This window comes from Fringilla coelebs (assembly GCF_963513975.1).
Source record: "Fringilla coelebs genome assembly, chromosome: 18".
NCBI lineage: Eukaryota > Metazoa > Chordata > Aves > Passeriformes > Fringillidae > Fringilla > Fringilla coelebs.
The window spans coordinates 2733660-2756641 of NC_140044.1; the positions used below are offsets into that span (position 1 = coordinate 2733660).

Sequence of the window (22982 nt, forward strand, 5' to 3'; positions counted from 1 at the left end):
CCAAGGGGGATGGCTGTCTGCAGCGCCAGGTGTGCACACGGTGGTGCAGCACCAAAGGTGCATGTGAGACCAGGGGCAAGCCAGAAATGGAGCCATTTCCTGTGGAAAAGGGGGCAAAAATCTCAGATTGAGTGAGCAGGCAGAGCCAACAGGATGCTGGGCTGCTCCAGCAAGGGCATCACCAGCAGAGATAAAAATCATCATCCCACCCAATGCAGCACTTGTCAGGCCTCACCTGGAATACTGGGGTCAGTTCTGGTCCCTGCTATGCATAAAAAAAGATGTGGAAAGGCTGGAAATGGTCCAGAGCAGGACCACAAAGATGATCAAAGAACTGGGAAGATGCCCCACGAGGAAAGAGAAGTGGGGTTGTTCAGCCTTGAGAAAAGAAGGCTTAGGGAGACTTTCTCACCGTGTTCCAGGCGACAAAGAAGATGGAAATTCCCTTTTTACAGGGAATATCTCTTACAGAAAAATCTCCCCAGGGGACTCCCCAGTGCTGGACACTTTTAAGATTCAGCTGGGCCATTCTGTCAAGGCTGTGATTTTGCCTAGAAGAGTTCAGTCATATGATCCCTGAGGTCCTTTCCAACCTGATATTCTATGGCTCTATGAAAAATATTTATGAGTAAATATTGAATTTATTCCTACATTGAAAGATAATCTCCCGTGCTCTTTAGGTCAATATTAGCATAGCCCAGAGAGGTCAAATAGCAGATATTTGGCAAGAAGTAAAAACCACTGCACAGTAAAAGGAGGTTGACAGTGAACACATTTTCCTTTAAATTTTATCATCTTGTTACCATACTTTTTTCCCTCCAGCTCTGTCCTATAGCCATGAATGGCAAAAAAATAAAGAAAAGCCAAGAATAGGAAAACAACAATATTAATCAAGGTCTACTCTCAGAGATCTATTTTTCCTAGTGAGTATTTCATAGTTAGGAGGGCTGAATTTGACCTCGAAACATTCCAATAATCCCTCCTAAAACAAATTCACAGAAAAATTACTATATTTGATATTTACTTATTAGAAATTGCAACTGCCATTGGAATTCTGAAGGGGCTGCCCTAAGAAAGCCTTTCTGGGTGAACTATTTAAGGCAGTATCCTTGACTGAACTTCCAGCATTTTAGCTAATTTGACCATGTTTGTCTTCTACCCAAAGCACTCCCAGCAAAAATAGCTGAGAGAGCTCCTGTGCAGCAGTTGACTCAAGAACTCTGCTTTTTGCAGCTCTCTTTTGCTGTATTTTAAGGAGATTTTTTTTCCCAAGTCTCTTATCAAATAGCTTTTAGTAGTGACAGATATGTTTGGTGTAAGCTTGTTGGTTTCCCATGAGCAAGAGCTTCAGGGGAAATTCAAGAGTATATTTCAATTATAGACACCAAATGAATCATAGATAAATACCAAGATCTCTGGAAGGCACAAAATACTGTTTTCTGTTTTGATGAATAAGTGGCAAAAGGCATAAACCAAATGACCACAGAATCAGATTATAGCTGTTATTGAATTAATGTAAAACATGTAAAACTCTATTCTGAGCCACACTTCTGTTATTTCAAAGGAATTTCCACTAAAGAAAGCAATTTTTCAGACTGCATGCATATTCTCCTGGGCTAAGTGGAGTCTGAAACCTATAAACAATTTGTACTAATCTAATTATAAATTTACTAATTTGTGTTGGCACAGGACCATGCTACTACCTACTCATTTCATAATAGTAAAGACAAGTTTAAATTAATACTTGCAGGGGAGGTATATGATGTAAAACCATTATGTCTCTGACAGCACAGCTTTCATCAGGCTGGAAAACCCCAGCAATTTCACTGAATAAAAAGAACCCTGAGTGGATAAATTGTAAGAGGAGAGCAAAGCTTTGTTTTTAATCCCACTCTGGGGTGTGGTTTAGAGACAGCTCTTCCCTATCACGCTTGCTTGGAGTCGGTACAGAAAAATCCAGGAAGGAGGAAATAACAGCAGATGAAAAACCACCCAAGCAGCTTCCAGAAAATGTTCTTCTGGCCCTGCCTTTGTGTCAATGTGGGTCCAAAGGAACATGCCTGAGCCTGCCCAGAGAGCATCAGAGAGGAACCAGCCTTTGTTCAGAGCAGCGCTGGGTACCCCGCACTTGTTCATCCTGTCAGCTGGTGGAACCACAGAAAGTGGGACAGGGCACACACAGCCTGAGAGTGAAAATGCTGCTCAGAAACAGGCTGGGGGCTCACCCACCTTCCCCACCAGGGCTGGGTAATCGTCATCCCTTCTGGAGCTCTGACAGAAAACAAACTCTGCAGCTTCTTGCAAAAACAAACATTTGCTTCCCATCCCTAGGGCCTCTCTGGTAAATGAAAAATTCCCCTATGGGCAAAGAAAGAGTCTATTAAAATAGGAAGTGTTGTGTGTTACACACAACATTCAAAGAGTTTGAGGTAAAAAACACAATCTGATTGTTGCAGCTGAGGTAGTTCCTGCCTTTTCAATTCCTAATTACTGAGCACAACCTCTATTGAATCTTTCTCATTCTTCATATAATAAAGTGCCAAGTGCTAAGGGCTGACTGATTGATAATGGTGTTATTTCCCTAGTTTCATTCAGCAATGCAACCACAAAGCTTTTGGATTTCTGGGCCTTGTGAAGGGGTATGAAAAAAGCTAATTTTGTGTCAGGACTGTAGCTTGTGTCCTGTTACTGTTCAACTCTCCCACAAAAAAGCTTTTTGTATTAAATTGTGATGAAGTCACTGGACAAACTCTAGAAAAATGAGTCAATCACTGTAAGAAAAAGATGCACTTTCAAGCTAAATATTATGAATTATGTATGCTCATTCATGCTGCTTATTGATATTTGTTGTGAAGTAACAACAGCTTGTGTATTCATCAAAGGGTTTAACACTAAATGGTAATTTAATGTTTAAATCACAATTACTTCCCTGTTTCACAATGCAACCATTTCCTAATCACCTGACAACAGGAGAAAACACGCTTGGATTGAGGGAAAAAAATCAAAATAGCTTTCTCCGTTTCTATCTGATGAAGGAACTTCTTTGATTTAAGGCACGGGATGAAGTTCACTGCCAAGCACGGATTTACCAGCAGTCACTGCCTGATGCTCGGTGAGAGGAGCTGCATCCTCAGGGTGCAATTACAGCAATTATCTGGATGGATCTTCTCATCAGCGACCTTTGACTCATCCCCTACGAACTGTCAGGCTCCATCACAGATGGGGAAGGCAGTTTTATTGTTCCCACCATCAGCTGCTCCTGGGAGGGAGGAACCCCCAGGCTCTGCCCGGCTGCCCGTGGGCTCTCCTGCAGCCCTGGCAGGACCTGCGGCTCCCTCCTGGCTGCCATCCTGGCAGGGTGAACCACGGCACCCTGCACACTCCTGCAGCCCTCACAGGCACTGGGAGGAAACAGAAAAATGTCCCTTTGTGTCCCAATTACAGGTGCATTGCCTGCTGTTAAAAGGTGGAGGTTGTTGGTTGTGCATCCCTTCTTGGAAGTTTAGCCCAAAAGAAGACACAGCTGTCTCACTTTGCATCTAACAGGAATGAATTTACTATCTATCTCTATTTACTTTTATAAACTTACACCTCTGCAAAAAAGGAGCACAGGCTTACCCTAACACTACTATGACATTTATTATCCCACAAATTTTACTGGAGCAAAACTGCAAAAGTTTTGTCAGAGGACATGGCCTGGAGGGTACAGCTCTGTAAAATTAAACTATTTCAATTCACAGTCAGTAAAGCTAAATGGTGAAAGGATAAACAACTCCCTTCAAGCAGCAGGACACTTAAAATGGGATTGGTAAATACCAGCTATAAACAGCTTCACAACTTTCACTTTGCAGTGAAACAGCTGATCAGTTCCTATGACAGAACAAAAAATTACCTTTGCCATAAAGGGACTTGAGCTTAGTTCTCCCAGCTTACAGCTTTTCCAGAAAAAGGATGGCAGTTCCAGGCTTAATTATAATCACCATTAGCTGCTACCTACCATTTAATTAGTTGGTAATAAAATCAAGTCTCTTTCTTATCAAAGCAATCAGCAGTGTCACTCCTTTGCATCCCTCCCATTAGCTGCAAATGTTATGTGGACAGAGCAGGGATAGAACCAATAATAGTTCAATTTGGGGGGGGAAAAAAAGCCCAAAAGTTAAAATAAAATAATTTAGAGAAGCAACTCAAACAGCTACCAAAGGAGATAGAAACGAAATTCTTCATTGTCAAGTGCCAATTCAAAGTGAAAACAGATTGAACCAAAACTGTCCAAGAATGCTTTCCCACTTTGTAATGCTCACACCCCTAACGCCAGACAGAGCCCAGCTGTTTCTGCCACTGACTTCAAACAATAGCTGGGCTGTTTAAAAGTTTAAAAGCTGTTTAAATCAGGGAATGATGTTTGCCTGAAGACATACTTTATTAATGCAAATTGCTTTCAAATGCACATCCAGCTTCTTAAGCAAAACAAACCCGAGATTTTAAACTGAGTGGAAGTTGCTGCTAGAGCCATCCACAACCTGTCAGCCGTAATTCAGTCACCACTGGGAGTGAGCTTGCATTCTGCAAAAGGGGCCTCTAAGGTTTGTATCAAAGGAAAATGTTTCTTCATTTCACTCTTCCTACTTTAGAAAGGCCTTAAGAGTACAGAGCCTGTCTCTCCTTTTTGGACCTTCCAATGACCACCAGACTGCTCGTCCAGGGTGCTCCACACCACTCGTGCCCATGGCTGTTAGTCATGCTGCCACAGTGCCTTCCTATCAGCTTAAGCACTGACCTTTAAGAAGTTATAAATGTTATTTCAGCTTTAATATTCTGATTTTAATGTCTCTGGAAGGGATTAACAGCACTAGCTTTATGTCTTTAGGTCCTTGCCTATTTGCTCACCACCTTCTGCTAATGTAACTTAATCATCACATGCTGCAGCCCCCCAGGTTTCTATTTCTGGTTCAGTGAGACTGAAGTAGTAATGAGCAGAGCACACTGTGGGTTTCATTGCTCATGAAAGCAAGAGGATAAATCTGAGATTCATTTTGTTCTGTGTGTCATCTTTCTCATCTGTACAATGGAGACAACACAGCTATGGCTGAGAGACAGAGAGGCTTCCTCACAACAACAATTAAACTCCCATCTGTTAATTTTTTTGTCAGTTATCTTTCCAGTATAGTAGTGAGATTGTTAAATAACCAAATTCATGTAACTAACAGAAAAGCAATCATGGCAAAGATCTCCAGGAATGTGCCGACAGACAGCAGACAAGTTTCCCTGATCCAGACTCAGCAGTCAGCAAAAAGATTTGAAAGACAGGAAAGAGACTAGCTTGGATACAAAGGAGAGGATGGCAGGAACGTTAAGATGACAATTCAGGAACATTTCTTGGAACAGTCACAAAAATGGAAATCAGCTGGAAATCCATAATTTCCTTGTATAGTGTACAAGAATAATGCTTAGACAGTGAGTAAAGACCATCTCGTGGTACAATGTTACATCACAGCCTGAGAAGTCCCAGTCCTTGTGGTGATGCTGACTGTGCACCATTTCCACATTGTATCAACACTTACCTTGGAGAATGTTGGAAAGAAATCTACTGGACTTGACAAGCTCCACCTTTATCAAAGGCCCAGGTCACACCTCATGGCCTGTGCCCACTTCACCTCACCTTAAAGGACTTTTTAAAATTTACCTAACAAATGTGTTCCTTGTTAAAAGCCCTAACATCTCTTTAAGTAAAGATTTCTTAGATAGGCTGCTTAAATTATCAACAAACAGTAACTTTCTTGATATATTAAAAATTTTATCAGCAACAGAAAATATATTAACATTCCCTAGTGCACCTGCCCTGCCCTGGTGCCACTGACCCGACCTTCCACGGAGCCCGCTCAGCCAAAGGGAAACACGGAGCTCCCGCGGCCCCGTGCTGCCACCTGCGGGCAGCGCCGGGAATGACCGCGCCCGGGAACCACCGGGACCGGACCCGGGAGTGACCACGGCCGGGAACGACCGGTACCGGCACCGGGAGTGACCACGGCCAGGAGTGACCGATACCGGACCCGGGAATGACCACGGCCAGGAATGACCGATCCTAGCACATGGAATGATCACGGCCAGGAGTGACCGATACCGGACCCGGGAATGACCACGGCCAGGAGTGACCGGTACCGGCACCGGGAGTGACCACGGCCAGGAATGACCACTCTGGAACCCGGGAGTGACCACGACCGGGAGTGACCGATCCCAGACCAGCACTGTCCCTGAACTCCGACAGGAGCTCCTCCAGGGACACCAGAGCCAAGTTCCAGTCTCGGCTCCTTCTTCTTTTGTCGAGGATTCTTCGGAGGTCAATTCTTCCAAATTTCAGGATGCAATTCATCCTAATTGACACATCACTCCCACAAGGTCATTCTAGCATCATTGAAGCTACTCCTGTGTCAAGTCTGTTTTATTACAGAGCCTAAATAGTAAAAAAATGTATCCAAAGGCCTGGTTTTACTCTTTCTCTGCATTTTAACTGCTGGGTCTCTGCAAAACTGTATTTCCTCACACATTAACTATTCAAAGCATAGACAATTTCAGCTTGCAGAAGAAACCTGGAATGCAAGTTTTCTCTTCTTTCCCAAATAACTGAATTATCTCAGAACACTGTTACATAATGCTACAGAACACTCCAGTATTATCCACTTCAGACATGAATAATTCCTGTGTATTTAACAACTCCTCCACAATTAGTAAATTAAAATATTTTAAATTTGGCATCTGTTCTGAATATGCATTGCTTTAAAATATATTAATACATATCTACTGGTCCAAAATATGTGAGTAATATAATGAAATTAAATTATCTTTGTAAAATATAAATCAGAATAGTGATGCAAATATTTGCATTTGCATAGTTATGCAAACTCTTAATCATGAAGAACAATCACTGCTGTTAAAAAGCATAAGGCCACTAGGAATGGCTCCTGAGGAGGTCAAAGCATTCTTTCTTGATTTCCAAAATGACACATTCATGGCTTCTAACTACTGAAATAATAATTTGAAAGTTCAGAGATAAAAATATCTTTTATTACTACATTCACATTCCACTCTATGTAGTCTGATTTTTAGATGTCAGCACAGAATGAGTCAGCTTTGTTATTAACAATTCAAATGAACAATATATATTCAGCAAATTGATCAAGGAATTTAAACAACTTCTAAAATTAATTTCAACCAAGCAATCTGCTGCTTAGAATTAGTAACACAAATGGAAACAGCTCAACAAGAATAAAGTTAACAATATTATTTAAGCAATTATAATGAACAAAAGAATAAAGTCCTGTCACTTGTAAGAAATGAACTTCTTGAAATTTCACCAGCATGAAAACAGACACAGAGCAATCAATATAAAACTTTATAAACACTGAAGTAACATCATAATGGAGGGACAGAATCAATAAGGAATCTAAATGAATTCAAGCCCTCTGACTTTCCAGGGTTTGCCACAAAACTGAAGGAGGTTTCTGTCACCAAAGTGGTAATTCCCATTCATGTGTTTCACTGAGATGATTGATGAAGCTCTTGGTGAGGCCTTTGGTGTGGTCTCTATAAATGGGATTATTTATTTAAGACTGCAATTATCTCCTGCTAATCCCAACATCCTCCCTTATCTGCTCACTGAGCACAGAGATCTGGGGACACTGCGTGGCACAAAGCTCCTGGCATGCTTTGGGTCACAGAACAGCTGCTGAATTAAAGAAGTTACCCTAGAACAGGCATGTAGACATGTCACCAAGTACAGGACAAAGGTGCTATGTTAATAAACTAACTGGCAAAACCTTAAAGTTTCACTGTTTCATTTTTCAAAGTAAAAAAGTTAAAAGTTGCAGTTGCTGTGAGCCTGCAGCTCACCTGGGGTGCACAGCACAGGAATTCTGTCCCTGACCACATCAGCAGAACCTGCAACCACAGCCTGCCCAACCTGCAAACCCAAACCATTTCATACTGGGCAAATTCCACACCATAATGAAGTTATACACACACTTTAATCTTGAAATTGGGATGAGGGTTTGGCATTCTAATTCAATTCAGTTGGTACATGACCTAATATTATTAGTATTTGTTAGTTATGCTGGCACTCATTTATAATGAAATGTAACATAAGAATAGCAGCATTAAAGATGAATATTTAAAAAGTATTTAAGATTTTATGAGGCTTCCAAGTATTAATGACAAATTACAAAAAGTGTGAACAGTGCATAAATGGCAATTGTGACCATTGTAATGAATCATAAAAATTAATAGCACTTACAGTAATGACTCTAGTAATTATTAAGAGTTAAACCCAGTAGTTCTTATAACCTAAGGAAAGTCAGAGAATTGTATTTGACAGTTAAATTATTTTCTGATTTTTAAGTATACTATAAACATGAACTTTCCTAAATAATACAGTTGTACTTTATTGAAGATCTAATTAAAATCAAAGCTGTGGGTGTGGTTTGGATCTGGTGCTAAATGGAGAATCACAAACTTACACTTGCAAGGCTGGTTAAAGAAAAGAGATCCCACCTGTATTCAAAAAAGAGTCATTTTAAGGTCACATTTCCAGGTTTTACATTTCCAGAATGTGGAGTCTTCCAGACTTCTCTGCTACCCTGTTCTTGCTTCATTTTTGCCATGCAGTTCTGTTTCCCCAGCTAAGTGAGCTGAGAAAAATTCAGACAAAAGATGAGTTTCTAATTACCAGAGGCAAAAAAAAAAAAGGTGCTTTTCCACAAAATTGTGTCATGCATTCTATTGCATCATGAATTCGATTAGAAACTTAAGTGTTTGCAGAAAGGAGATTCAGTAAATGTACCTTGTACTAAAAAATCATTGCCTTTCATGTGCTTACCTCAGCAAATTGCAAACACTGAAATTCAGGCAGCTCTCAGTGATACTGAGGGATAAACTTGCCTCAGATCAGTCTGCAATCCTGTGAGTAAAGCTGGAAAAAAACAAATGTAAGGAGAAACAACCAATCTATTCTTTAATAAAGAACTCTGAAATGAGCTGATATTTGCCACTCTGTTATTACCTGTATGAAATAAACCAGATGAAAGTTACCTCTACCTTTCACACTTTGCTATGGTATTTAGGTCACAGAGTAGAAACTGCAGCAAGAAGAAACATGAGCACAGAAGGGCTTCAACAGCTTCCAACCAGCATCTTTTCCACCCTTCTAACTGGAGGTAGTTCCACACTTTGAGCTGCTTAGTTACAACTACTGAGAACAAGAAAGACCAGTCTGTTTGTGCATTATTTGTCCATCATGTTGAGGATCCATTTAATGAGTTGTTTCTGTTCTGTGTTCCCTTGGAGTTGCTGTTTCTGACCCATCTGAAACAGGAACAATCTCACTGGCACAATATTCATTTTTCACAGTAGAGTCATCTGGGAATAATTTCAGGGCAACTTGGAAAAAAAAATTAAATATTGGGATGATTAACCAGAAAGACAAGTAAATATTTCAATAAATTTAACAAGTATGCAATTTAATTTAGTGGAGAAAATGCTGCCAATATGTAACTACAGCACATCTTTTATCTTGCATTTTACTTGGGGAATGAATTTATCTTCTGTTGAATATTACATTACAAGCCATGTTCCTGAGTTTGGTATTCTCATCAGAGGAAAACTAAGCATTTTTTAACTGGAAATTTAATTATCATATGCATGCTTTTTCTTTTTTAATTATTAGCAACAGCAAATCAGTGACAGCCCCAGTCTCACAAGTCATCATCTGCAAAGCCACACTGAGGATCCCATAGGCCCCTTCAAGTTGTGCAAGTGGACTGTGATATATTTAAATACTTGCAAATGTCAGTTTTGGGGAAAAACCTTCTGGAACAGCACAGAAATTTCTAGGTTTTGTGTGAGTCAATTAATGAACTGAATATTTGCATGAACAACATCTGAAGATACATTATCACAGCCCTAGAAAATCAAGCTTTCAGATGAAGGTATTTACAAGATATCAAAAAGAAATTGTTTGCATGTAGGAAAACATTAATAAGCAGCAAAATCTAATTACTGCAAAAACATAAACACTGCAGCTGTAACACTTCTCTCTAACCATACCATTACAGCCTCACCAGTGAAAACAGAAGTGTCAATGCTAATGTAAACTCAGCTGCTGATATATATTCATTAGATTCAGAAAAGCTCCAACATTTTTTCTTCTCACCACGTCAAATTTTCTCTCAGTGCAGACACAATCTGATACAAAGGGTGAGGTTTAGGGACACCTAGGCCTGAGGTATATCTCCATCCTTGTCCCTTACTCCCCAAAGATCATCTGAAAGCATTGCTAAAAAGGGAGTTTAGGAGCAGGGAACAGCCCAGGATGGTACCTGTGCAGAGACCCAACTCACATGGCAAGAATTTCTGACACACAATAAAGCCTATTCTCAAGTATTCTTCCATTATTAGCTTCACTGTGAAACAGCAATTAAGCAGCAGGGAAGATTCAATGCCTTAGCCTTTTAGTCTTGATTCTAATTTACATGATTAAATCCTAACTTAGTCACTGATTACCTTCTGGTTTAGCACGCTTCGGGTTCTCATGGATTTTATTTTTGCCTTTGCTTCCTTTTCTGGGTGCAGCAGTTTTTGCCCTCTCCAATCCACAATTTTTAGCATGCTTACACATAGTACTCTGTTAGCATAATGAAGAACAAATATATCAATCAAATCTTAATCTATGTAAGCAATTTAACAGACACAAAGCAAATATGGCTCTGACAGACAAATTCTGGAACACTAAGTGGAAGACTGACTTAGTTAACAGCTTCAATAAAACTCCTGAAGATTTTCCAGAATATATATCAAAATTCTGCTTTAAAAGAACATTGCCATTTGGTGGGTATAAAATAAAATTTATCATTTTCTGCTTCCTGGATAAGCAATAAAGTTTCACATGTAAAATCTGTACGTGGAAAAAGGGTCACATTTACTTTAAAGTGTGCGCAGTTAAGCCAAAATGAGAATATGTTCTCATTGCATTTGGTTTTGAAGTGAATAATAATTTCTTACTTTCCTTGCTGAACGGGTTCTAGCTACCCTAAAAGTACTCTTTAAAAGAAATTTTTCAGTTCTGACTGAATTTATTCTGCATCACCACTGAAAATCACATTTCAGGCTCAAATGCTACATTTTGTTCTTCATCACAACATCCCTGAAAGTGACTGCTCTTACTTTATACTTCTAAGCAGTCCACGTACCAAAGACTTATCAAGAAGATAGACTCATCCATCCAGCATATCAATTTCAATTTGTGAAAGATTTACCCTGGAAATAAGCACCACTACCCTATTTTAGTTGGACTGCGGTCACAAAAATTTTTATTTTCTGAAGGTAACTATAACCACAAAGCCAACTGTGTCTGACAGCACCACCAGCAGAGTGAGCAGTATTTTCCCAGGAACTGAAGTACCTGGTTGCATGTGCAGCTGCACTGAGCACACCTGAAGCTCTTCTCACTCCTGTGAGTCTTCCTGTGCTGAAGGAAGGCGTAGCGCTCGTGGAAAGCTGCCTCGCAGTCCCTGCACTTCACCGCCTCTTCCATGTAGGAATGCAGATTCCTCAGGTGGACACCTGGACAGTTGTTCAAAACAACTTGTTTTAATGGCAAAGTTTTTATTTTCAGAGTTTTGAGCAAGAGCTGGGCTGTGTATAGCCCTGAGAAATGCAAATCTTGTAGAGGAAAGCAAAAAAGGACCTTCCATGCCCTCTGCAGTGGGGTAAAATAGACAAATCAGTTTAAGATTAAACAAAAGCTGCAGCAAGATGTTGTAACTTCCCAAAGAAATCAAGCAGTTATAAGCCTAAATCTTACTGATTTCAGTGGAAATCATTTAGCAAATCAAATACTTCAAAAAAATCCAGTTTCAACATAGAATTTTTATGTATTTCTGGAAACTTACAATTCTATATAGGGTTGGTTGTTACTGGTCAGCTCTATTGCCACCAACACTACTTCTGAAAAAACAAAGGGACAGTGCCACAGGTATCAAGCAAATAATAAAACAGAAAAAGCTAAATATTTGCTACTTTCCATTTTAAACAAATTAAAATATCAACCACAAGATGTCACCACATCTCCTTGCAGGAGGAATTTACCTGCAAAACTACAAATACATTTTACTTAAAATATTCTGTGATAATATGGAGTCAGCTATAACATATTTGCTGAAATTTTGTGAAAATTAGAGATTTCACCTCTACCTATCTCTACATTTTGTTGTCAGTGTTTTCCTCTACACTCACCCAAGTCACTTTTTCGGGAAAGGAAAGTACTACAATGTGGACATTGGTGTTTTGGCACATTTTCTCCATGTTTTTGTAACACATGGATTTTCATGGTACCACTCTGAGTGAATCTGGCTTGGCAAACATAACATTCATAGCGTTTTTCACCTATTAAAAAGAAATTAAAATAAGATATACTTAAAACTCTACTTATTTAATATAAATTCAAATTCCCAAAGAATTCAACATCCATGTTCTAACAGCAACAGTCTCCAGATCAACCAAAAGTTAGTATTAGTTGACAGTGCATAAAAGGCCAAACAAGTCTCCAGAAGTTTACATAACTGATTGCAACACAAAATCTTGGCTTTCTGAGTCCACAAGTCAAACTGCTGAAGCATAAAGCCTTTCAGATAATTCTAAACTAGGAATCAGGCATTATTTTAAATTGTCATCTATTCTTCCTTGAATACTTCATGTACAAAAATGCAGAATTATCTTCAAATATGCAAGGAGAGAAAGTCAACAGCAGTAAAACATCACAATAAGAGTGACACACCATCAGCCATTGATAATGGTGGGAAGGGAAATTAGGAAATTATTTTCTTGCCTTTCCTCCCCAAAAAGCCCCATCAGGTGTGACTACCATTAAAAATTACATCAACACTGGCAACTGGCACAGCTTTGAACCAACTCCAGACTGGCTCTGTGGAAGAAGTCCCTGCCAGGAGTGGGTAACACTCTTGAAATCTTCCAGTTGGACTCTTGTGGTCGGCTCTCATAAAAAAATAATTCAGTTTAATTGCACCAAACTGTCTCAAGATATGAACCAATGCATGACAAGTGGGGATATTTGGAAAATTTGATTCAAACCACGCTGTCACACTCTGATTCAACCTAAAACATTAATCAGAGCACAAATTGCATATCATAATTGTGCCAAGTTAAACCCTGAAGTACAGGATTGATACCCACTGACCCTGAGATGACTTGCATGTTACAGAGCTATGACAAGAACACACTACTTTCAATATTAAAGCAATTTAGTTCTTTGTTGACCAAATTAGTTGCTGGCAATCTGGGGTCACAACAATATCCATGTTCTGAAGAGATAGTTAAAAATCTCTCATAGATACCTCTCCATGTAAAATCAACTAATTGAGAAATAAAAGTGACAACTTGATCCACAGAAAATGAAATATTACTCTAACATAAAAGAAGTTTAGGAGGAGCAGCAAGACTAACTACTAGGCTTCCAACTGCCAAATCCAGAACACTGATAGATAACATGTTTCTACTCCAAATCACAAATAAAAAAAGGGCCAATTTTAAGGCTGAAATATGATTGCTCTATGAATATTAAGGAGCTGAGGCCCTGGACTTTATCCCTAGCCCAGAATCCTACCTGTGTGAGTTAACATGTGCCTTTTCAGTTTGTAGGCATCTTTGCTGGCATAGCTGCACAGGCGGCAGGGGTAGGGCCGCTCTCCCGTGTGCGAGCGAACGTGGCGTCTCATCTTGCTGGCCTCAGACAGAAATGAGAGATTTTCTAAAGTAACATCTACATTAGAGATGCACTGAATTAAAATATAAGCTATTTTACATGCTGCACCTACTGCAATTTAAAACATTGTATTAAGTCCAGAATTAGCACTCTAGCATCTGTGTTTTTCCCTGCACAATCAGCCTGTTGTGGCTTTAGGACACTCCTGCACTCCTTACTCATATTATCTTAATTTCATGTTTAGTGTCCACATTAGTAAATGGGAAATTTTATAATAAGAACAAAAAAGATAAAATATTAAAAAGAAGATACCTACTACTATCAGGCTACTTGGATATACCAAACATAAAATTCTTTGAAAACACTCAGTAAAATAAATGAAAACCAAACTCATTATCCAGAGTCTATTCACCTTCAAATCCCAATGAAGAACCTTAGTTACAAAGTTTAATTCAATTCTACTTTTTTATGCTATTTTTCTGATATGTTCTACATAAATATTGTAGGTATGTCATTAGGAGTTATCAAATGCTCAGTTCCTCCATTTATGAACACAATTAATGAATTCACTGCTAGATTCCTTCAAATCTACACTACTATTCACTTAAATAAAATTAAACATGTCTGCCAACCTTTGATACACAAAAGTCAAATAATTTGCATGGCAGCACAGGAGCTCTCTTTCAGCCTTCTTCATTCAGGTAAAGCTTACAAGAATGTGAGTTCTGTAACAGCAGTGAATGCTGAATAGCTCCTTATTGAAACAAGGGAAAGAATAGGGTAATTTATTATCAGCTGTCAGGCTTTTTAAAGAGGCAAGCTATCAAAAATCTAATTATTAAGATAAGGTGCATGGAATAAAGTTCAGGATTGCTTACAGGTTTAGATCTGGACACAGCACAAATTCAGATATTGAACATCCACTAAACTATGACAGTGATTCAATCACAGGTGCATTTCTAAAAGTCTGTGCACCCAATTCAATTGCAATTTCTAAGTGCACCCTTAAGCAGACTCTAAGGTATTTTATTCCGGATGAAGAAAATTCTAGTCCTGGAAAAAACCCATACATCATCAAGTATATAAACACAATACAAGAACTCCCTTTTAGACTTTAGGTAGCATTGTCCTACAGTACATGGAACATAGTGGAAATGAGGACCAAAAATGCCTTTGTAGGACCAAAATCACACAAACACATTGTCTAGCACCAATTTTAGCATAAAAAAAGAGAGAAAGCTCTTATAATGAAACTAGTTTAAAAAACCCTAAATATTGTATGAATATTAATTTGGAGCAACACATTAGCAAATACTACATGGACAAAGTAAGGGTTTCAGGAATTCAGGTTACTTGATCCTTTTTTGCAGGATAATGGGGATGAAAAGATGTGCACACAAATGAAATGTAATGCAATGTAATGATGTAATGTAATGAAATGAAATTAAATGAAATGTAATGTAATGAAATTAAATGTAATGTAATGAAATGTAATGAAATAAATGCATGGCACCACAAAGTTGTAGCCATCAGCCACCTTGCAATAACACTGCAACATCATAACAGATAAACACAATCCTTCAGTGTGTCCAAGGCCATCAGCAGGGCCTGGAATTCTCGTGGTTAAAAATCTGGGCAAAAATTGTATGTACATTAAAATCCTGGCTTGTGAAAACCTTCACACCCTCCCAAAAGTTTCAGTAAGGCTGTACTTACTTCTACACTGGAGTAGTCACATATTGTGCACTTGAAAGGCTTCTCCAAAGTGTGCTTGTACCTCCTGTGTCGTACAAGTTCCCCTCGGGTCACAAAGGCTGTGTCACACTCACTGCACTTATGGGGTTTGTTCCCTGCAACAATACATGTGAGACTTTTATTCAGCACCACAGCAATTTGACTTGTCTGCCTTAAATCAACATGCACAATTTTTTAAGAAAACTGTTTCTGATATTCTTATTTTTCACATACAATAAATCATAGAATGATTTGGGTTGGAAAGACCTTAAAGCTCATTTTGTTCTACCCCCTGCCATGGGCAGGGACACCTTCCACTGTCCCAGATTGCTCCAAGCCCTGGACACTTCCAGGCTTGCCACAGCCACAGCTTCTCTGGGCAGCCTGTGCCAGTGCCTCACCACCCTCCCAGTAGAGAATTTCTTCCATATATATGTACATAGTAAGTTTATTATAAACACAATTTATCACTTTGCTTCATATGTTTATATAGCTAAATGAAAACATCACAGAAAATTCTATTCTGCATGTAGGAATGAAGCACAGCTGAAGTCACCGTTCAGCTGACAAGAATTGTTAGAATGATACTTAACAAAATAAACAAATACACACACACAGAGCTCCTAAGCACAGACCACGTCTTTTCAGTGCGGAACGCCAGAGAAAATCAGAGAAATTTCTGAGCATAAAATGATCACAGAACACAGCTCTAAGGCAGAGCCACTTGCCTGCTCATTCAGTTCTGAAGGCAGTATGTAAGGCAGTATTTTCAAGCCTTAGGTACCTGTGTGTGTGTTGACATGGCTGTGCAGCAGAGCTGCTGTACGGAAGGCCTTCGGGCAGAGGTGACACACGTGACGTTTCTCATCCGAATGGGTTTTCAGATGACGCCTCAGACTTGATAACTTCACTGAGGTGAATGTGCAGAAGAAACAGTTGAAACTTTTCTTTTCTCCTGTTGGAACAAAGACACATTTACAGTGTACATGCCACAAAATAATGACTTTACTTTTTAAAAAAATGTTACCGATCTCTAAAGAGTCCCTCTAGTCTGGGTAAAACTACTTTGAACTTCTACATCAAAGGATTCATTAAGACTTAAGTGATTTGCCCCCAAAATTGTGTTAGTTATTGGTGATACAGTTTAGAATCTAATCCCAGGAAACCTAACTCCTACCCTTGCCCTCATCACCAAGACAGGATGAGATTTCCTCTCTGAGTATCATCTTAAGACTTACAACCTGTGCAACAAACATCTTGATAACAACTGTGTCATTAGCACTAAGTAAATTTATTCAAACATTTTAGAAATGGTAGGTTAAGCTATTCCCAGCTTTCTGGTGCTCCTGAATCTGTAAAGTGCATATAAAAAAATCATGATGTGAAAGCCTCTTTAAAATTACTGGCTGAATTTGAGGGGAAGAAGTCACTTTGGAGAAGTCATAGAATAAAGTTCAGGGCACAAGAGTAATGAACTTCTTTTGAGAGTAACAAGTTAAGATTAAATGTGCAACACTTTTAGTTATGAAGAAGATCTGAAACTGTGAAATGGCAAATACATCATATTTGAAGAGTCTTTCCAGAACAGTTGTCTCAGCTCCCAAGTGTGCTCTCTGTAATGATTTTCATGCTGAGACCAAAATGCATCTTATACAATGCTTCATACCACACAGAGATGTGCAGATAACACTTCACTTCAGTAAAAGCAAACAAAACCACTTTATTGTCATTTGTTCATTGTGGATTCATGCCCACACAAAGGAACATTGTTAGCTTTGTTAAAACTGCTCAAATGTGCTTCCTATAAAGGCTGTAACTGAAACAGGGGACATTAACAATTTCTACAGTATCCACAGAGAACTCCAGCCAAGATACCTTAACTTCACACATTTACAGACTCAACATCATTGATGTCATCCAATTTTTACAGTACACGAACAGTTTCTAGGGAAACAGATGCTTATCTGTTCTCTTCTGAGTCAGTCCTTAACTTCTGTAACATACTTTTAGGTTTCTAACATCTTAAATCAGCCATTTTCTGTTACTCTTATTTAGGCTCTGGGAAAGGGTTGGCTGACAGGTATTGACTGATAAGTGCCCTCCACCTTCAGCTGGCAATGTGGAACCACTCTAAGCTCAACCATAAACCCTCAAACAAGCACATTTTGAAGCTGAATGAGTGGATCAAGACACTAAATAAATTACTAGGTTTATTCAAAGGCACTTATACAATATTAACTTTGAAATCTCCCTGGCGGTTTCAAATACCACACACTGTTCAAAAGACCATTAATTTCTAAATGCCATCCAAAATGTCTCTCCTGAACACAAGGCAGATGACATCAGCCTGAACAAGATCTTTGAGCACTTAGGGCTGAAGGTATTATTTCTTCTTCCAAATTTCCACAGAATGTTACTTAACCTAATCTAAACAATTACCAGCGTGAATGTTGAATGCAGAACTTCAACCTCAGTTCAAAATCTTACTTAACATGCCTTATCTAAAAATTAACTACAAAGATTATTAACTTTTTACCTTTTCCCTGATGTGGAGCACAAGCCTCAAATTTTAGATTCTTGAGATTTCTTACAGCTGCTTGTTCTGATGCAGTTGGATATTCCTGCTCTTTACTTTCATTGAGTAAGTCTGACGAATCATCACTCCCTTTGCAGCTCTGACTCTTTGTTTCCCCAACAGTGGAAAAAACTTCCTTTCCTTCCCCCTCTTCAGATGGACTCGGTTGCTGGATGTTATTTTCAAATGCAATGGCATCCTTATCTCTGTCAATCTATTTTAAAAAAGAATATGTTTTACAACTTTCTCAATTAAAGGCAAATCAACTGAGCAGTCAACAAAATGCAAACCACCAATTCATTCTGATTTTCAGTCTTACATGTGATGGACAAAATTTGCATTTAGCATACAGCAGTCTAACTGGTAAGTTACAATGAAGTAAGAATAATTACAAAAATTATGCCCTCCCTCTTCAAAATTTTATATAAAATTTCAGAGCATCATTTTAAGATTGCAGCACTGAGAACACAGAAAAACATATCTTTATTTTTAAAGAAAATATTTTAAATTTCATTTCAGTACTTTTAAAAGGAAATGAGAAGTATGCTCTGTTTTTTAAACAAATTTAGGACTTTTGCAGGCTAATTGTAATGCCTTCTCTGTCATATACCAATGAACCAGGCTGTGATACTTCTTGCATTAGGTAGACTCAAATATGGCAGTATGACCTACCTCAGAAACCATCTAGTGATGCATGAATTTTATAAGAAAAGAGTGCAGTTTTTAATTGTAAAACCAATGTAATACCTAGCACAGAACAAAACAGCAGTGTTTGCATGTCCTTCTTAATAAAATTAATTTCAAATGGGACTGTATTACATAACCAGCTTTAACAATGACTGCAGGATTGAACTAATTGAATTAAGGAGAAAAAGGGAAAGTCTGTAATGTCGTTTAAGAGATGGAGGCTATCAAACCAAATAGTAGCAAACTGATGAACTAAATTAAAAACTTGTCTGAATTTCAACAGTTAAAAATCATCTCCATATCTTCTTGATAATCTGGGTCTCTTCCAACTCAGAATATTCTCTGAATCTAGAAAGTCTAAACTTCTAGTTTGTCCTTTTAAAAATAAGATGAAATTATAATAAGATGTACAGGGGACTGTATACTTAAGCCCAATAAATTATATTAATGCTTAATTCAGAACCAAATCGGTGTGACAGTAGATTCTAACAGGGAACAACGAATCTCTAATTCCACTTTATCCAGAACTTGTACCTCCATCAGGAGCGTGTCTAGTGCTTTTTCTGTCGCCTGGTTCCTGCACTCTTTCTTTACCCTTCTTCTTGCAATGTACGGGTGTGCGCCAGCTCCGAGCCCCGGAGCACGCAGACGCTGTCCCGCAGGGTCAGGGCCGCTCCCGGGGCACGGAGAGCTCCCGGCCCGGCCCGGCCCGGCCCGGCCCGGCCCGGCGGGCTCGCTGCACACACACCGGCCGTGGGCTCGGCCTTCTGCCCCTCCTGGGACACCGATCGGGGCCCTGCCCTGTGTCCCGCTCGCCCTGCGCTCCCCGCTCCGCTCCTTTCCCCGCTCGGCTCAGCCTGGCCCCGCCGCCCTTTCCGCTGCAGCCCGAGGGCCCCGCGCTGCGGAGCCGTCCTGTTCGAGGTTAAACACCAGGGCAAAGCACGGGCGTTCGGGACCGGGACCAGCCCCAGCCCTGCTCCTCGCCCGGGGCTCCGAGGCCCCTCTCGGCCACCGCGGGGAGCCGGGTCCCCCCGGGCTGCTGGGCCGGGGCCGGGCTGCCCCTCGAGGGGAGGCGGCAGGGAAGGGGCTCGGCACCTGCCGGGCACCTCGGCATGGCCGCCTCTGCCTCCCCGTGCCGCTCCCTCAGCAGCGGCTGGGGTGGGAGCTCACTCGTGGGTAGCAGCTTTGGGGAACAGCTGCTTCTCACTTGTTAATTCCCTACAAAACACAAAGCCCCGAACCTGCGGAGCTTTCCCTCCCAGTGCTCCAGGTGCCCGGTGCTCCTCGGTCCCCATGCATGGCAAGTCCTGTCAGGGCAGCTGCCGTTCTCTCACCCTCTGAGCTGGCAAAGATGAAGATCTCTGGGCCTTAATTGTAGGCCCTTAACCTTTTGCTCCCACTTGGCTGGAGACCGCGGGGCTGAGCTCAATTGGCTTCTCCACTTGGGAAATATCTGAAGCACTTGCCATGTTTCTGCGACGGAAAGCCTCCAGCCGGGAGCCCGGTGCTGGAGTGCCGCTGAAGGGCCGCCTGATGCTGCCGCCGCAGAAGTGTTGTACAAAATTGGCTCAAGTGGCTTTGCAGAGGCACTGGAGCGATGTTTAAGCATCGTTACACTGTACCTTAGGCCAGGATTGGTTATTCAGTGAGAACAAGTTGAAATACTTCTTTCTCCAAAGGCATTGTGAAAATGTCTTTGAGGTAAACTTGCACAGTTTGAGTGACTTAACATTTAATCTTGTGTACCCTTCTAGACTAGTAATTTCCAGCCATCAAACATTTTATAAAACCCACTTACTTTGAATACTCTATTATGTGTCAGTGCAGACGACAGATTTGGAGCTTTACCTCTAAATATTAGCTCTGCGCATTGCAGGGTAGAGCACATTGCACAGGGACTGCAGCCCAGTGTGGTCCAGATCCTGTTAAACTGAATTACCAGACACTAATCAAAGCCCCAAACCAAGTGGTGTCTTTCCTTGTCTGTGGAAGTAACCCAGCACAACTGGCATTTTTGAAATATCTGTAGTACAAGCAGCAGCCCACATCACTACCCTCAGGTGAGGTGGGGTTATTAGACCTCATCCTCAGAGACATCAACTGAAAATCCCATAAACACCCTTGACAACAGCCACTCCTATCCACAGTTCTGTAAAATCTTAAATGGAGAAATAATACAACATGTTTATGCTTAACAGTTGCAGGTTAGTCATAGCTATTCTACAGCTTGGAATCAACACAAATCCAAAGCAATTATTTAAGGCTGAATATCTATTCCAGCAATTTAATGCTGATATTTTGGTTAGACACCACATTATTCATCATCCACAAATCCACGGGCTCTCAAAACTAAAGAACAGGATGCAGAGTTCACAATATATTCACATAATTAGGCTGCCAGTAACTGTGGCCAGAGATTTTACTTCTTACACATTTCTAAATCTTTTCAAGTTGCTCTGTATACTGTGCAATTATGATAGTTGAAGGGCACTGTAGGAAAAAAGTTATTATAAGAGTACACCATCCTTTAGGTTGTTTTAATGAGGTTTTCTGCACTTCAGCAGTCATCAACTTCTAAGAGCTGTCCTGCCTTGCACTTTTGCATTATTAATACCAGCACCATCCATGCAGCTACAGTAAAGGTCTGTCATTATTTCCATTATTAACCGATATTTCCAAGGATTTACGGCTCAAATACAGAATAGCCCTTCAGTTCATTTTTTGCTGAATTTAAAGGAACCACTTGGATCAGCAATCTACGAATTCAGCCAGTTTCTGAGCAGGTTTTGACACACTAGAGGTTAACAGCTCCATAATGGCCATTATGGTGTGTTGTGTGAACAGTCTCCAGTTACTGCGGCTGCTGCATTGTCTATCTCTAGCTGCAATCAAGCTTCTACCCACTCCTCTGGGAGTCTGGTTCCTTCTAACACATCAACAGCCTGCATGAAAAGTCTATCACGAAAGAATAGAGATGTATTTTATATTTTAAGTCATAATTATACTTTGGGGAGTAAACATTCAAAATGAATTATTGTTTGTTAGGAGTATTTCATAAGGAGCAAAAGGAATTTAATGTAGGCACATTTTCTTGTGCTAAAGTAATATTACATAAAGAAACAAAATTCAGCCACAAAATTGCAGATAAATTACTGATAGGAATCTACCAGTGCACAAAAGTGAATACATGGACAAGTAAAATCCTCAGTCAGCAGAGTAAATTTCCTTGACTGCACTAAGGAACGTTGTTCTGATCTGTGGTTTTCCACCCAAGTATAAACAGTGCAGCTGATTTTTTAAAGAAAAATACTGGGTTATCTGTTCGGCTTGACAGTCATAAATCTGAATAATGTCTTTTATAATATTTGAGGTGTTTAATGTGGGTTAGGTGGAGCTGATTTTTTAAAAAGCTCCATTACCATATACATAAAGCATATTTGACCTTGAATGTAGTTGGTTTGCTTCCCTTACTGTGTTTCAGAAACTCACTTTGGATGACTGCAGAGGCTGTTTATCCATCCTCTCTGGTGATGCTTTGCACCTCCATCACAGGTTCTAAACTGCAGTCCTCTGATGCCAATGGAAAGATTGCCATCAATTTAACAGGGCTTGGAATTAGGCCCAGAATAGATAACTATTTGAAGCAATGACAGTGGGATTTATTTACACATTTTTGACCTGTCCACAAACTGCAGAGCAAATCAGGAATGCTGCAGTGCACTTGAAAGAGAAAAATGAAAAATAAAGAGAGCAAAGCATAAAATTCCAAAACAAATAGGTTCAAAATTAACCTCCAATGCTCATAATTGTTTCATTTATGACACTCTGCCTTATAGCTGAAACCTCCATTCTTCTTCAGAACATGACTCCTGTTAGTCTAGGAGAAAACCCAGTCTTTGTTGTGACTTATTTTGACAGCTTTAATATCATTTTCCACCTGGCATCTGGAAAGTTTTCCATTTTCACTTTCCACCAATGTCTCACTTTTGTTTCCCAGCATGTGTCGCGTTCGCGCCGCACCTGTCAGCGGTGTGTGTGCCTTAGCGCCGGGCTGCAAACACGCACGCCTCCCCTTTCCTCCTACCCCAGGGACAATCACTACCTTCAGCACCTCTTTTGCAGTGAGATATTGCCCCTCTTAATAATGACAGCACCAGATAACCTCCTTCACGCCATCACCTGCTTCAGAGAAAGCGGAGATGCTTTTACAATCTTCCA

General features: G+C 40.1%; 1 protein-coding gene across 1 annotated transcript; it reads right to left on the bottom strand.

Annotated features, from left to right (window-relative positions):
* Positions 1-9301: 9301 nt before the first annotated feature.
* On the bottom strand, positions 9302-18761 carry CTCFL (CCCTC-binding factor like; the record flags this gene model as incomplete). The annotated part of the gene is made up of 9 exons (XM_084217814.1): positions 9302-9429; positions 10552-10672; positions 11450-11610; positions 12283-12432; positions 13670-13790; positions 15485-15618; positions 16287-16457; positions 18039-18291; positions 18750-18761. 9 exons carry the CDS (start codon positions 18759-18761, stop codon positions 9302-9304), a joined length of 1251 nt encoding a protein of 416 aa, XP_084073940.1.
* Between the last annotated feature and the right edge of the window lie 4221 nt (positions 18762-22982).